The sequence below is a fragment of the Coffea arabica genome, chromosome 2c, assembly GCF_036785885.1.
Source record: "Coffea arabica cultivar ET-39 chromosome 2c, Coffea Arabica ET-39 HiFi, whole genome shotgun sequence".
NCBI classification, from domain to species: Eukaryota; Viridiplantae; Streptophyta; class Magnoliopsida; order Gentianales; family Rubiaceae; genus Coffea; species Coffea arabica.
The window spans coordinates 21,170,246-21,186,530 of NC_092312.1; the positions used below are offsets into that span (position 1 = coordinate 21,170,246).

The following is a 16,285-nucleotide window of genomic DNA, read 5'->3' on the forward strand; positions in this document are numbered from 1 at the left end:
GTATAAATGTAAAATTAATATTATGTATATTAATATAAATGTATAAATGTATTATATTATATATAATACATAATATAAATGTATATTTAAATGTATAAGTGTATGTTATTAAAAATGTATAAATTATAAATGAATATTATATAAATGTATAAATTAATATATTATAAATATGTTTTAATATTATGTTGAAATGTATTAATATAATTAATATAAATGTATACATGTATTAATATTATGTATAAATGTAAAATTAATATTATGTATATTAATATAAATGTATAAATGTATTATATTATATATAATATATAATATAAATGTATATTATAAATATACATAAATATTTATATATTATGTATAAATGTATAATATATTATATATTATACTATATATAATTTATATAACATATAATATTTATGTAAATATATTATAAATATATAAAAATATATTTTAAATAAATAAAATATTTATGATATGTATATGTAAATATATAATATTAGAAATGTATAATATATATAATATACATTAATATTAATATAATTTATATATAATATACATAATTGAAATATACATATTAATATATATTATAAAACAAAATTGCATAAATATATTTATAAATTTATATATAAATAAATGTATTTATATAAATATATAATATTTATTTCAATTGACATAATATATATAATATTATACATAATTGAAATAAATATATTTATATTAATATAATATATATAATATACATAATTGAATATACATATTAAAATACATAATTGAAATATACATATTAAAATATATTAAAATATAATTGAAATATACATATAAAATACATAATTAAAATATACAAATTGAAATATACTTATTAAAATATACAAATTAAATATGCATAATTGAAATATATTTGGAGTTGTTTTTGATATATTGTTTGGATTGGTGTTTTTGAAGTTGTTTTTGAAATACACATTTACTGTAGCATTTAGAATGTGAAAAACAGTTTTTCAAAAACAGGCTCAAAAACACCAATCCAAACGTACCCAGAATACTTTGAAAAATTCTTGATTTTCCATGATGAGCAATAGAAGTTGAAAAAGTTGTCTTGTATCCCAAAAAAGTGAATTGTGGTTGAATTTAAGATTTTAAGTGATAAATTTGCTACATTAGAAAGAAAAAATTTTTTTTTATCAAAGATAATTTTGCGCCGGCTTAGACGGTGAATTTTTTCAGGTGTTTATGTAAAATTTTATTTTACTGTAAAAATTGTAAAGAAAAAAAATACTTTTGTGTATTTAAGGGTCTATAATTCGATGTAGGACTTGTAAATTAAATCCAAAGGAGGTCCAAACAGAACAAGAACCCGAAAAAAAAGAAAAATTGTAAGCATTGCTAGTTGCTGCTCTTCCAAAAGCATTTAAAGACCGGAACTGGAGCCACCAAATTTTTCTGAAAAAAAGAAAAGAAAAGAGAAGCATTAGCTTTTTTTTTGAGTTTGAGGCTTTGAGCCACTCCGCTACCTACCAGACCAGAGCTCCAGTCTCCCGCTAGAAAGTAGCAAACAATGCACATTCTTATTCTTTGCAAGCCCCAAAAAGTCCAACAAACCTTCCAATAATCTGTTTCCCAAGGCCGAGACCAACAAAACTTCTTTATTGAGCTCTCTGCCACTGTTATTCTCCATAGAGGTACTGCGACATTTTCAGCAAAAATTACTTGTCCAGTTCTCTTGAAGCGGATCATTTTGATGATCACTTTTTGGTTGTTGTTTTGTGCATGCCTGAAGCTATTTTTTTTTTTGGCATTATGGGTCTTGATTCTTTCACTTTGCATGGTCCGATTGCATTCTTGTTTTCGTTTTCCCAAAGAAAAATAAACTTGGGTTTTGAAAAAAGCTGCATTCTTGGGCTGAGTATAGCTTGGATGATTGCTGTTTGTGAGAAAGTTCCGTTATTGGGATGGTCCGATTGTAGTTTAGGTGAGAGCATTTGTGGAAGAAAGTTGCCATCTTGGGTTAACTATAATTGAGATGATAGTCATTTGTGAAAGAAGTTGCAATCTGGGGTCAAGTATGATGCTCTTCTGTTGATGTTGCAGGAATCTTGCTGGAAGGAGAAGCGGACAGCAAAGTCGAGGTGGGTTTTGGGTAAAAATACAGTTGAGATGAAGAGCAAAAGCAAAAAGGCTCCAAAAAAGGAAGATACTGCTGAAGATTGGTGCTTTGTGTGTAAAGATGGTGGAAATCTTTTTTTATGTGATCACAAGTGAGTATTTCTTTCTTTTTTTTATTTTTTATTTTTTATTTTTGCCCCTTTCCACTTTCCTTGCTGGCTTTTTCATTCATTCAATTTTCAGCGAGGACTTTCTCTCGTATTTCTGGAGAGATTCTTCACTGAGCTCATCTTTGCATTTGGCTGCGTGACGTTGTAACGAGCGCATAATAATTAATAAATCGAAAAAAGTACATTCCGAGGAGCTCCACTTTAGTCAAAAGTTCCTCCTTTGGGTGTTTTGATTTTCCTTCTCACGGGAATAGGTTTATTTGCGTAACTCTTACTTTCGGTAAGAAAATGTAAGAAAAGAAACCTTCTCAAGGGGTGGGTCAACAGGATAGGGTTCGTGGGGGGTCTTTATCCTCTAGCAGAGGCGGCTCACTGGGCTTGCCCCTGTGGGGGTTTCCAATCCCACATCGGAGGGTTGGGGGGAATGGGTTGGGTAGATAAGTCTTTGTGAGGACCTCAAGAGTTCCGGCTTTTGAAGTTTCTCAGGGGAATAGGTTTATTTGCGTAACTCTTACTTTCGGTAAGAAAAAAAAGGGTGTTTTGATTTTCCTTTCTTTCGTTTTCTGTGGGCACTTTTGTCATTTCAGAGATCTAAATGGCTGAGCGATGAGGAAATAATGGATTGCTCTCTCTCTCTCTCTATCTCCGTCTAGCTGTTTTGCTTTGATAGAAAATCCTGAATAGTGTACCATCATTATTATGATCTTTGACTGGATTCCCCAACAAAACTTCATTCAAGCTATGCACAAGGAAGAGTAATTTTATGATAGCAACCAATTTTGGCCCGTACAAAACTGAATAACACAGGACTCTTTTCTTGTCTTTATTAGATTCTAAACTGGCGATCGGAAGAAAGTTGCGGTTTAATTTGTTGCGTTCTTTCGATTTTCGAGGTCCTTTTATTTTTGTTTTAATCTTCTTGGTGTAAGTTGAGAGAAATCTGATTTTTGTATAAAGATTTGGCAAGGCACATGCTGCAACTCGTGAGTTTCTTGAATCAACAATGTTGTATCTGTAGCCAAGTGCTGACACCTTTGGTAGCTTGTTAGGGGCAGTATCTGGCAATCTGCGGCTTAGTAGGTGCTCTTTTATGAGGGGAATCAAAAGGTCCACTTCAGCATTCCTGGTTTTGTAGTAAATTTCTGGTATTTGTGGTCCTGACGAATTAAAGGTCATTTGACTCTTAAACCATGAAAAGAAGTTAGAATACTCGAATGTTTTTTGAAGTTGTTTTGGAAATTATCACATGATGCTGCTGACGTTATTTCTTCCTCAAATTTTGTATTGTCTGGTGTATTTTGTTTGGTGGTGCAGAAATTTTCTAGGTTGTGGGAGTAATTTTCCTGTTACTGCCATTATGATGTTATTGTAGATCTGCCTTTTGCGCTTCTTCTATGTGAACCTTTTGAGGAGTAAAAAATCAGAGATTATATGTTTTACCTCAAGTTGCAAGATTTTCATGAAGTATATGACAATATTGTTGTCATCATTAACATTGTCATTATTTATTATTATTATTGTTCTCAGGCAGTGCCCAAAAGCTTATCATTCTCATTGTGTTGAGAAGAATGAATCTTTTATGACAAGCGAAGAATGCTGGAATTGCAGTAAGCCCCTCAAAAGCTTTCCTTCCTTAGCCTTTTCATTTCCGTGTCCAATTCTTCAATGTCTTGGTCATTTGTTTGTCCTTATTTTCTATATATTCTTCATTTTCCTTATCTAGTACTCCAAGTGTCAAGCACGTTGTAGCATGTTGCATAATTGAGCAAACCATCAATTTTTCTGTACTAGGTAGTTGGTATTATTTATGTATATTAACACCTTCGAGTGCAGACTGTTATATTGGTTGGTCTTTTTTTTTTTCCGATGTGCTCAAATGTCTTATTCCATTTTTTTGCTGTTCCATCGTTATTCTTTGAGACTTTTGGTTTGTTTGCATGGGATTGTTCTGTTTGAAAAAGCAAGAAGAAACAAGTATTGAATGCAAAATAAAGGTGAAACCCGCTGCTAAAAGCACCAAAAAGAGGAAGATACGATCCTTACCTTTTTCTGTTCTTTTTTGTGTTGTTGAGAGGGCGAGGTGTGGTTGTTTGCATAGATTAGACTAGTAAAGCAGAGTAACTGCACTGGTTTATAAGTCATGGATCTTAACGGTGTCAGAGTGCTCAAATAGGTTTTTGTTTATGTCCTTCAATTTTTCTTTTCACTCAGTTAGCTCCTTAGTTTATCTTATTTTGCTTTACTCTTATCTAGTGCATACGTCATGGCAACAAATAAAAAGTTATGCAATATTCCTGTTTCAGATTGGCATTCTTGCTTCATGTGTGGGAGAAAAGCTCATTTTCATTGCTACTGTTGTCCAAATGCTCTATGTCGCTTCTGCATTAGTGCTGCCGAGTTTTGCCGTGTTAGAGGGATGAATGGCTTCTGCAATAGTTGTTTAAAGCTTGCAATACTGATAGAAGAAAACATGGATGTTGACTCTGATGGGGTATGATTAATACAGATTTGTAATGTTGGTTTTCAAATGTCATTTTATGCTCTTGAACATTCAGTTGGTACATATCTGACCTGCTCTCAGAATATTAATGGATTAAGAAAGCTTGCTCTGGTGCAGTAAATTAGCTTAAAACAGTTACGAGACACTGTATTGTGAATAAATTGCGACTTTAGATCAATTACCAGGCAAAATTGGATGTGAAAATGAGTTACGTGAGAAAGTTATTAGATAATAGATTGTTATATCATTTCATCCGATGATTGAAAATTATAATTGACATGTCAATGGAAAGCATTCTTCATCCCATATCATTTCATATGACTAGTTATACAAGATTTCAGAAATTTGTGATAGGATGCATGACAAAAACCAGATTTGAGCAGGAGCTCATTCATAAGATCTATTTATCTATTTCTTTATCATGATAAATCTGAAACAAGCAAGATCTAGCTATCTATTTCTGCATCATGATAAATCGGAAACAAGTTGAAGATTAACAACATTTTCCTGAAGCATATTGGTTCAAATGGTTCATCCTTTTGGCAACCTAAATTGGCTCTTTGCAATAATCTTCCTCAGCATTTATGTATAAATACCTTTTCATTTATGTTGGAGTACATCTGCATTGTAGTCTAATTATATTTAATCCTTGATATATCTCGAGTTATATCCCGGTATCAAAATCATATTTTGCTACTCAAGTTTGATTTTAAACCAACCTGAATGCATATACTGAACTTTTATTTATTCTCTTTTACAGAGAAGAGATTGTGACCCTGTCTTAGAACACATCATATTGGCTTAATTGTGCATGTTAGAAATGCAGCGATGTGTAGCTTAATAATTAACGTTGGTGGATTATTTCACTGCAGGACAGATTAATAGATCAAGGACTCGATACCGAAATTGTTACTTTTTCCTTCGAAAGGTTTATATGCTCTGGCCTTACTGGACTGGATAGCATAATCGATTTGCTCTCTTGTGTGGGAGGATGTGCATGTTTGTGAATTGAGTAATTTAAGTTTCTGTGAAGCCAATAAACTATTACCCCAAGCAACCCCCTCAGAAAAAAAAAAGAAGAAGAAGAAAGTTCCTTGTGTATATTAAGAAGGACAAACTTGATGCTTATGTTTATATTTTTAACTTGATGTCAAATAAATGATCAGATTTGCTTTACTTAGATGTGTCACCAATCCAGATATGAAGCACATGCATAGTCGATAGATAGGTTACATCTGTTGCTTGTATGGAACTTACACATGGAATTTCTTGTTTGGTAAATTGGTCTTGCATTCAATTCTACAAGCATCATCTATATTTGGGTTTGTTTTTGCACATGCTAGACTTCATCGTATTCATTCTATACATCTGGTTCATCATTATAGCTAATTGTATTGTTATTCATGTTGTCCATTAGGGTAGCCAATAACGTACAAACTGAAATCTTTTGTTACCTCCGTTTTTTTCAATGTATGGAGGGGAGGGACTTCTCAGTTTTATTTCAATTAATTTTTTTGGTTTATTTTATTTATGACAAAGAGCTTTTTTTCCCAGGAGAAAGTGGACTTTAAAGATCGGGAAACTTATGAAGGTCTTTTTATGGAATATTACAAGATTGTTCAGGAAAAAGAAAGATTTAAGATAGATGATATCCGTGCTGCTACAGACAGAAAAAAGACGGGAAACTCTGATTCAGATGAATTTGGCAATGATGAAGTAGTGTCTGAATATGAAAAAGAAGAAGACCTTAAACAACATCTTAGCAAGAAGGCATTCAAGGGGAAGCTATCCTGGAAACACAAGAATGCTAGATCGAAAATTATGCAGTTCACTGGTTGGGGATCAACTTCTCTCATTCAGTTTCTGCAATCAATTGGTAAAGATACCACTGAAAAACTATCTGAACGTACTGTGGAGGCAATAATTCATAGATATATTGCAGAGCATAAGCTCTTTCAGCCAGAGAAGAAGAGAAAGATAATATGCGACGAGAACTTGCGAAGTATTTTTGGTCGGAAATTTGTTAACAAGAATAGAATTTATGAGTTGTTGGAAGCTCATTATTCTGATAATCTGGAGGATTCAGAAGAGGATGAATGGGAGGAAGAGGAGATGTATTTTGCAGTATACAAGGATAAAGATGCCTCTGTGGCTTGTGGAACAAGAAGAGAGTTAAAAAAGAAGAGAGAGTCCCAAAAACATGATACAGAATTAGAAAAGGAGAAAGAGTCTGAAAAACATGGTACACTACTCACCGCACCACAAAGTCATTTTGCATCTATTACAGCTGAAAATATTAAGCTTGTATACTTGAGGAAGAGCTTGGTAATAGAACTATTAAAACAACCCAAGTCATTCAAAGATAAGGTGACAGGAAGCATTATACGGGTCAAGTCCGATCCAGATGATTATCGCTGGACAAAAAATTCTCATCAGCTTGTGCAAGTTACAGGTCTAGATGCAATCTGCTATTTTGATATTCTGCATTAAACTTTGCTTTCTGATTATCAAGTGCTATTGGATGTTTCTACCTGAATATTAATCAATTACTTGATCATGAAAAGCACATCTATTAAGCAATTTTTAGATAATTTGCATCCTTTTAAGTGTAAGATTGTTTTGTCAGCAGGTAATTGATGTTACATTAAGCCTGAGGCAACAAAAAAGTTCTTACGCTACTGTGATTGTTTTGGATTTCATCCATTCAAAATAATGGTTTGTGACAGTTTGCAGCAGAATATGATTTGATTATTGTGTGAATTTTAGTCTTTGGAACTGTAATTTAGATATGAACTCTAGACATATGAAAAACAGAGACAGTTAACAGATTAGTGCTACAATAAAGTTATGTGGTAAAAGGGAAGATTAGGCACTGAAGTCGACTGTGTGGGTGAAGTTTATGAAACCGCTCATGAGAACATATAATTGCATGAGAAGTTAAAGTGCTTTTGTTAAACTTTTTACAATGCATGGTAGAAAAAGTTCATATTTAGTGATCTACATGTCTGACAAACTAAAAAGCTAACATCTGACACAACATTTTCAGCTTCCACAAACTATTGACATCTTGTGCCTGTATATTGCTTTCTGGATAGGTATTTATTTGTCTTTAACTTGTATCTTAGGAATAAAGGAAACTCCAACTGGAGAAAACAATAACGACATGATCCTTTGCGGGTCAAATATGCCACTAGGGATTCAAATCAGTATGCTATCAGATGGTGACTTCTCACAGGTAACCTACATGCTATTATTGATCTGATCCATGTCTTTAGCTTGGATGTTTTCAGTAATTTGATCCTGCTCTTTTTCTGCTATAACTGTGTGATATGATTTTTTTAGTTGCTGCAATAATGTAAGGAGCAGCTTTTAACTGTACTTGATTGAAGTTCCTACATGTAGTTATAAATGAGCAACACTGTTAGATTGAGATGACAGGAAGAGATATCACTGATCTCATAAATTGCAATGCACAGGAGGATGCTTGATTCCTTGAAACTGAGCTCCAAGTTCTTGATCCACATTTTCTGGAGTCAATACCTCTAATATCATCTTTTGTGTTGGTTAGACTGTCGAACTGATGTGGGAAGGTTAATTTTCTTTCTAATGCCTCCTAAAGTATCGACTAAAGGAAAAACTAACTTTCCCTGTATCTAAATGCACGAACTTTCTTGATTTTGCCTTTATTACTGCTATTTCCAGCACTAGTCATACAAGTGGTATCAATAGAGCTCAACAGAGTCTAGGATGTGCTCTTAAAAGCTTGTGAATTTTTCTATAGATACAGACTGCAATAAAAAAATCTGTATGCACATTCATGACTAAGTTCAAATTCTTTTCTAAATGAAGTCCGTTTTGTTATGCCTTGCTACACTGATAGCGTTAGCATGACATAGCAGACAGCACTAGTTTTCTACAACTTAATGTATTAAAGATTTTGAGAAAATGCTTGGGGAAGTTGTGAGGTGGGAAAGCACTTTTTTATCTCTCAGAATGATGTATAATTGATCTATCATGTGAAACTATCTTGACTTGTCATGCTTTGATTATAAGGAGCCCTTTACTTATTTTTCAAGGCAGAATTGGTACCCCTGTTTGGTTATCCTAAAACTTGAGAGGAGAGAAGCTGAAAAAGGAGGTATTATTCTTGTTGACAAATGAGATAAGTCATTAACCATTAACATCCTTGTTGACAAATGAAAAAATGAGATGGTTGTTATGGGTTAACATAATATTCTAAGCTGGAAAGATCTGCCAGTGCTAATATGTTGCAGGGCTTGGTTAACCTAAAACTTGAGAGGAGAGAAGCTGAAAAAGGAGGTATTATTCTTGCATGAATAGGGTCTTCAGGAAGTGAGATAAGTCATTAACCTTTAATATCCTTGTTGACAACATGAAAAAATGAGATGGTTGTTATGGGTTAACATAATATTCTAAGCTGGAAAGATCTGCCAGTGCTAATATGTTGCAGGGCTTTTTGCTTTTAAGGATGCATCAATTCTATGTATTCTTCATTACTCATTATGTTAAATAAGAAGGAAAACTTCAAGTTTGCATACTTATGCTTCAAAACAATGCTTATTAAGTAATTAGTTAACCTCGATATGTCCTTTTCTAAAGAAGTTTAAATTTGAAGAATTTTTTTACAATTTTTTGCCTCTATCTGTTGTAGGAAGAATGTAATGATTTGAGGCAAAAAGTGAAAGATGGCCTCGTTCAGAAGCTTAGTGTAGTAAGTAATTGACACGTCCTTAATTCCTTTTTGTGTAGTTTTCCAAGTATATTAAAAAGTTACTCATTCTTTTGCATGTGACTGTGGTATGGTGGGTTGGCATCTTATATAAGAAACTTCTTGACTAGTTATAAGTAGGAATTATTTTTTTACTCTACTTTTCATTTTCTAGTAATATCACTAGTATCTTCTAAAGATATAATGCAAAATGTTTAAAATTGCTGAACATGGTTCTACTTAAGAGAGTAAATTTAGGCTAATCTTTTGAATTGTCAACAGATTCTTTCTTATCTTTCTTACATAAATCCTTTTCAACTTTCACAATGGACCCAAGTACTTAACATTCTCCGTCCAACCTTCTCCTTCCAACCTTCTACTTAGATTGATAGCCTTTATATTTTTTGCATCTATATCCATATTTATGTTTCTCATTTTCTACCAAATAATTGGCAAAAACCTTTTTTACCAATAAAAGAATAACTCAATCAAGAAGAATCACAACAGAGATTTCTTACATTTGGAGGATTCTTGACCTCGTTTACTACAGGTGGAGCTTCAAGAGAAGGCCAGAAGTCTGCATGAGGATATAGCAAACCATGTATGCATTTCATTTTCTGCTTTTCGTGTATTTCTTTGCAAATGCATCACATCTCTGATACACATTTTATTTTGAAGAAGCTTTTTTTTTTTTTTTTTTTTGTAATTTAATGGGTTCTTACTTATTGTAAGTATTATCTAACAATTGTGTGACGCTTTCCACCACAGGTCCCAGTATGTTGATGTACGAATACATATATTTCATATATTTACAGCGATGAAAAAATAAAAAATTGTATACTTATTTATACACACACACACACACACACTCACAGCGAATAGGCTAAATAAAACCATAACGAGGAAGAAGCCATTTGATGACATTATTGGCAGTTATTTTTGTTCCAACATGTATTATGATCAGGTCTGAATGTTTGTTTATCACCCAGTCCTGTCAAGATGTAGTTTGTTCTTCTTTCGTTAACCGTTTTTCCGTTATCTATTCATCCATGCCTTCCGAGCCAATGTCAGGAAATTTCTAGAGAGCTGAAGATCCTGGATGGACGCATCATTCAAGCAATTGAGAAAGGACGGAGACAAGAATATCCTTACACTGAACTTACTTAAGTGAAGCAGGGATTAAGTAGCTTTGTAATTTTTCATGATTGCAGTTCTAGTCTTAGTAAATGAAGTTGTTATAAAGGAACTGGAAGGGAAAACTTCTTGTCGCTTTTCTCAACCAATGTGATAAATGTGCTTCAAACTTAATGGTCCTTAATTAATTGATGATGCAAGATAAAATGTTTCTTTTTTTTTCTATTGATCTCCAGCTGTCATTCTCTTATCCTTCTGTTTTTTGGACATGTAAAGGGTATAGGGTCACTAGATTTTACTCTCTGCATTATCTGTAATAGTGTCAAGCAATTTGTTCTTGACTGAGCTTTGCAATGTTGGTGTTTCTTGTGCTTGCCCTTATAAACTGACTCATTTGCCTCAACAATTAAGTACATACAAGTTTAATCTTGTATGCTGTGATATGTGGCATTATAATTTTGCCATTTCAATCTACAATGAGCTGATCAAGTGAATGTAGGATAATGTGCCTTAACTTAGGAGGTATCTCTACATTATTCGAGCACATGGAAAGAAGGAACCAGTTGCAAACACCGTCAGAACGGTTACGCTTACTAGAATATCATCATGCTGTGATTCCTGAGGAGCTTGAACCTGTTATAGAAGAAATTGGGCATGATCAAAAAGGGGCTGAAATGTCACATGAATCAACATTTTCAATAAATCTCAATTGGAAGTGGGGAGGCAATTGTACATCAAGTAAGATTGATCTTGATTTCAGACATTAAGAAGCTCTAGAGATATTTCTGTTGCGTCTTTAACTTCTCTCCTTTAATTTTAACATTTGGAGCATCATTAGTCTCATGTCATGGCGTGGTAGTATTCACATTCAATAAATTTATCTAGAATCCTGGTGGTTTTCTTGCTTTTCTGAGGGAATACATGTTTTTCTTTTGCAGCCAATGCATTTTCAAGTCAATAAGAACACCAACATGTTCTCTCTCCTTGAACAAAATTCTTGTGCTTATGTTTTGAGCTTTTCTTCTTATATAACTGCATATAATCATGATCTTATGTGTGTTTGCATGTCAAACATCCATCTGCGTTTGCCTTGTGGCAGTTCTCACGAACCTTGATAATGAAGAACTGCTATAAAGCCCGTCTGTTTTGATCTTCTTTACATCTCACCACTTTTTGCAATCCCTGTATCTTTTCTCTGTGGTTCTATTATTGGTTAGGCTATTTTTCTATTTTTCTTTTCAACAAAGCTGACCCTTTTTTAACATAGATAGTTTTGGTCTTTCTGTTGCTCTATGACGCTTCTACCTAGCATTGTATGCCTTTGGATTTCACCTTTCTTTGGGCAAGTTTAATTAATACGTTCAGCCTTTTTTTTTTTTTTAAATTTAACTGCATCATGCGCAGTTAAGAAATTTTTCTTATTTCAGTTTCAGGATGATTTGAGTATATTAATGTTACATCTTGTTGGATGCAGGAGAAAACAAATTTCATGGTCCTCTTTCATGTCAATATGAAAAGCAGAATCTTCCTGAAGTATCTCTCAGTGTATCACCTAATCAATCCGCCTCAAAAGAAAAAGACAACAAAATGATGGCATCAGCACTCGAAGTATCCCCAGAGCCGTCGCTTGCTTGTGAAGATCAATGTAACATGATGCTCCAAGCAGATGCTGAGTTATGTAGTTCTTCTGTAGAAGTCACGAAGCAGAATCTTCCGGAAGAAAATAACAAAGCATTTGAAGTATCCCCAGGGCTGTCACTTGCTTCTGAAGATCAACGTAATGGGATGCTCCAAACAGATGCTGAGTTATGTATTTTGACTGTAGAAGTCACGAAGCAAAATCTTCCGGGAGAAAATAACAAAGCATTTGAAGTATCCCCAGGGTTGTCACTTGCTTCTGAAGATCAATGTAATGGGATGCTCCAAACAGATGCTGAATTATGTATTTCGACTGTAGAAGTCACGAAGCAGAATCTTCCTGAAGTTTCTCTCAGCATATCACCTAATCAGTCTGCCCCGAAAGAAGAAAATAACAAAGCACTTGAAGTATCCCCAGAGCCATCGCTTGCTTCCGAAGATCAATGTAATGTGGTGCTCCAAACAGATGCTGAGTTATGCAGTTCTCCTGTGGAAGTCGCGATGCAGAATCTTCCTCGCGCATCTCTCAGCATATCACCTCGGCAGCCTGCCTCAAAAGAAAAAAATAACAAAACAGTAGCATCAGCACATGAAGTATCCCCAAGGCCGTCGGATACTTGTGAAGATGGACAGAATGCAATGCTTCAAGTTGAAACAGATGCTGAGTTAGATGGTTCTGCTGTAGAAGTCACGAAGCAGAATCAAGGGATGGATGCTGAAGGAGCCACATCCAAGAAGACTGTCATTGTGGTGAGTAGTGATGATGAAAGTACTTGGAGTTATGAACCAAGAAAGCAGCATCTCGAGGACCCATATAGCAGAGAATGGCTTATTTTAGGTCCAAATGGTGAAAGGAACGAGGAAAAGTATTCACTTTCATTGCTAAAGCGTTGGAGCGATGCAAGTTCTTATGCATTGAAGTACAAGGCTTGGAAAGAAAATGGAAGTGAAGAACTTGCCATCCCGTTGGCTGATGCTATTAAGAAAGCGTTTATGAGTTGATACAAGTTTGGTGAGCTTAGATGCCAAGAACCTTCTTCTGTCCTAGTTTTGAAATACAGAAATCCCTTGTATCTAAACTCAAATCACTTTCTTCTACATATAAAGCATGAGACATGGTTTTGGTGTTAAAAAAAAAAAAAAATTTGTTAATCGTTATTTTTCAATTGGGATAATTTCAGAAACCTTTCTTGAAGTTTCTGATTATTGCAGTAGCTCTCCTCTAATTTGAAAAATGACACCTACCTCCTCTATTGTTAGCATTTCAGTAACAATATAGATTCAATATGCTAAATTTGTACCCAAAAATCCTAAAATATCCTTTTGTTATTTAAAAGGGAGATAAACTCACTCATGAATTTCTTTCACGCTATAACTATTACAAATGACATAACTATCACTTTAACGAATTTAATAAATCATTTCAACTTAATCTTTATATTCTCACAATTTTGATGGTCCCTTTTTGTTACCCCAGAGCTTCATATGTAAGCCAACTATGACAATTAAAATTTGCAATCAACATAATTTTTAGCCTCAATTTTTTTTTTGGGTCTAAATTCAACGTTTGAATTAAACAACATCACTATCTAGATTCAATCCAAATAGTTGCAACATTGTTGACGCTAAAATAATTTAACACGCCAAGAATACCAGCACAGAGCACCCAAAAGCAACACTAGAGACCATGTCCCATGTCTCTAGATAAATCTTTGGATTGCTGGTGAAGAGGTGATTTTCGACCCGCAGGAGTGAGTCACCTCAACTGGAGGAATGTCTTTACCTTGGGCAACTCTCTTGGACGAAGTCACCTGCTTGGATAAGAAAAGGGGTTGGATCCCCCGGTATAACTCCGAAACTTAAGTCAGTTCGGATATAGAGAAGTAAGAAAGTAATGAGTGGAGATAGTGTCCTACCAGAAATTGGTCATCCCCATTTCAGTAGAAGTGTCGTGTATTTATAGGGGACTGATAGGAGAGAGGAGATGTTTGCACGGGTCCCTAAAGATCTGAGATAGTCAGTGGATCAGGTGGACTTGACCGGTCTCTATGAAGAGACGTGATGAGACATTCTGTCCGATTCAGGCGGCGGGTCAGAGCAGCCTTTGCTCAAGTGTCAAAGATCACATCTCCCCTTTTTGTAGTTGTCATTCAATGTCCACCTCGGTGTCACGACCCCACATCGTAGCCGAGGTGGTAAATGGGCCGCGATCGCCTTCCGGGATGATGGCCGGTGTGGCACTTCAGGAAATGGTGGGGGACTAGGCCTCGGGCGATCCGAGCCTAAATGGCCCTCCTCACTAAGCTCCCCAAGCTTTGGGAAGGACGAGATGGGTATTCGCCGAGGTCGTTACTTCCCGAAGCTGAGAAGCGTATAAGACACGGAACACGGACACGTCATGACCGCATAGATGGGACTGAGTGAGAACTGAAGGGACGGCAGTCAGCTGTGTGGGCAGACGAACAGTCCTCCCATTAATGAGGAGAGAGGGTGCCGTCTTTTGGGTTTCACCCTGGTGGCCTATAAATAGGGGTCTCTTTTAACCGTTTTACTCTTCACCAAAAATCGGGAATCACCCCAGAACTCTGTTTCTTTCTCTTTTCACTTCAGCAACCTTTCTAAACCACATCTACTTCAGCAACTTCTTCAAGTCGCAGATTCTAAGTAAGTTCACTTCTTCCCCCTTTGATACAATGGCTAGAACAGCTCGCACGCACAAAGAGACAGTGAGGCCCGACTTTACCGACCCCTCCGAGGAAAGAACGGCGTCTGACGTCGGAGAAAAGGGTGCAGAGGCATCTCACCAAGCCGGGGCGTCTCACCGAGCCATAACTCCAGAAGAGCAGGCCGAGGAGATCGAAGTCGATCCCGAGATCCTGTATAATGATGACCTCGGGATGAGATCCCTAGGGACGAGGGTGTTCAAGAACCATCCACTCCTCCGAACGTGGCGACGCTCAACTATGGTCAGATGCCGACCTTCAGCAGTGCTGTGGGACAAGCCGCCGTCGCCGAGGTGATCCGCAGATATCCCTGGAGGAAGGACTACAGCATCTATGTACCGCAGCCACATCAGTCCGCCACCCTGCCATCAAATGATAGGGTGGCCATCTATGTGGACCAACTAGAGGTCGGGCTCAGAGTGCCCATGACGAGGTTTTTTCGGGATTGCCTAAGGTATTGGGGGGTGAGAATCACTCAGCTCACCCCTAATGCCATTTGGGTCCTTGTCGGCTTCTAGCTACTCTGCCGACATCAGGAGATAGAACCCACAGTCAACCTCTTTCGTCGCTGTTACTCACTCAAAAACAGCGGAAGTGAAAAGGGGTGGTTCTACGTCGGGAATAAAGTTCCGAAGCTGGTGGTCGATGCTCCGAGCTCAATAAAGGAGTGGAAGAGGAACTTCATTTTCGTCCCGGCCCAGGACTTCCCCAGGGGATTTTGGTGGAGACCTCCCACCTCGGTTAAAGAGGTGTCCCCGGGTAAGCTGGAAGAACGCAACTTCATGAAGCTAACGGGGTCGGGCCTCAAGATTAACTGCTGGGATTTTTCCGAAGTGGTTCTAGTAGAAGGCGGAATCAGCCGAGCCTTGATCAGTTCGGATCACCCCGTCCTCCTCTCTACTAGGCTTCACTGACCTTGTACTTTTCCATTTCCCTCTTTTAGTTTGTCCTTCTTGAATTCTAACTGACTCTGTTTTGCTCCTTACAGTGACGAAAGTTTCCGACCTGATCACCACGGGAGCGTCCGGGGTAAACAAGAGGCCATCCAAATGCAAAGACACGGCCGAACCGTCCACCCGGCCGAAAAAGAAGAAGACCTCGGCCCAAATCACTACGGCCACGGCGAGCCGAAGATCTCCCGTGATAATCACAGGGGAGGGTTCCCGCACTTCGGCCATCCCAGTCGGGGTGCCTATCAGGGGTGTAACCATAGCTTCTCCACCCCGGGGCAAAGGAACAACTGCGTTCCCCGAAATCCCCGTGACGGGGTCCTCGCTTTTTAACCTCCACAATG

General features: G+C 36.4%; 1 protein-coding gene across 1 annotated transcript; it reads left to right on the forward strand.

Annotated features, from left to right (window-relative positions):
- The first annotated feature begins 1,491 nt into the window (after window positions 1–1,491).
- On the forward strand, window positions 1,492–13,482 carry LOC140003688 (zinc finger CCCH domain-containing protein 19-like). Its single transcript, XM_072075212.1, has 11 exons — window positions 1,492–1,673; window positions 2,083–2,249; window positions 3,795–3,874; window positions 4,571–4,758; window positions 6,322–7,219; window positions 7,893–8,002; window positions 9,440–9,499; window positions 10,047–10,097; window positions 10,568–10,638; window positions 11,163–11,368; window positions 12,105–13,482. The coding sequence occupies exons 2-11, from the start codon at window positions 2,149–2,151 to the stop codon at window positions 13,268–13,270; spliced, it is 2,931 nt and encodes a 976-aa protein (XP_071931313.1). The 5' UTR covers window positions 1,492–1,673; window positions 2,083–2,148; the 3' UTR covers window positions 13,271–13,482.
- The last annotated feature ends 2,803 nt before the right edge of the window (window positions 13,483–16,285 follow it).

Coding starts and splice junctions, on each gene's coding strand:
- LOC140003688 (XM_072075212.1), top strand. CDS start 2,149: ATGAAGAGCAAAAGCAAAAAGGCTCCAAAAAAGGAAGATACTGCTGAA. Junction 2,250..3,794: donor CTTTTTTTATGTGATCACAA/GTGAGTATTTCT, acceptor TATTGTTCTCAG/GCAGTGCCCAAAAGCTTATC. Junction 4,759..6,321: donor TGGATGTTGACTCTGATGGG/GTATGATTAATA, acceptor TTTTTTTCCCAG/GAGAAAGTGGACTTTAAAGA.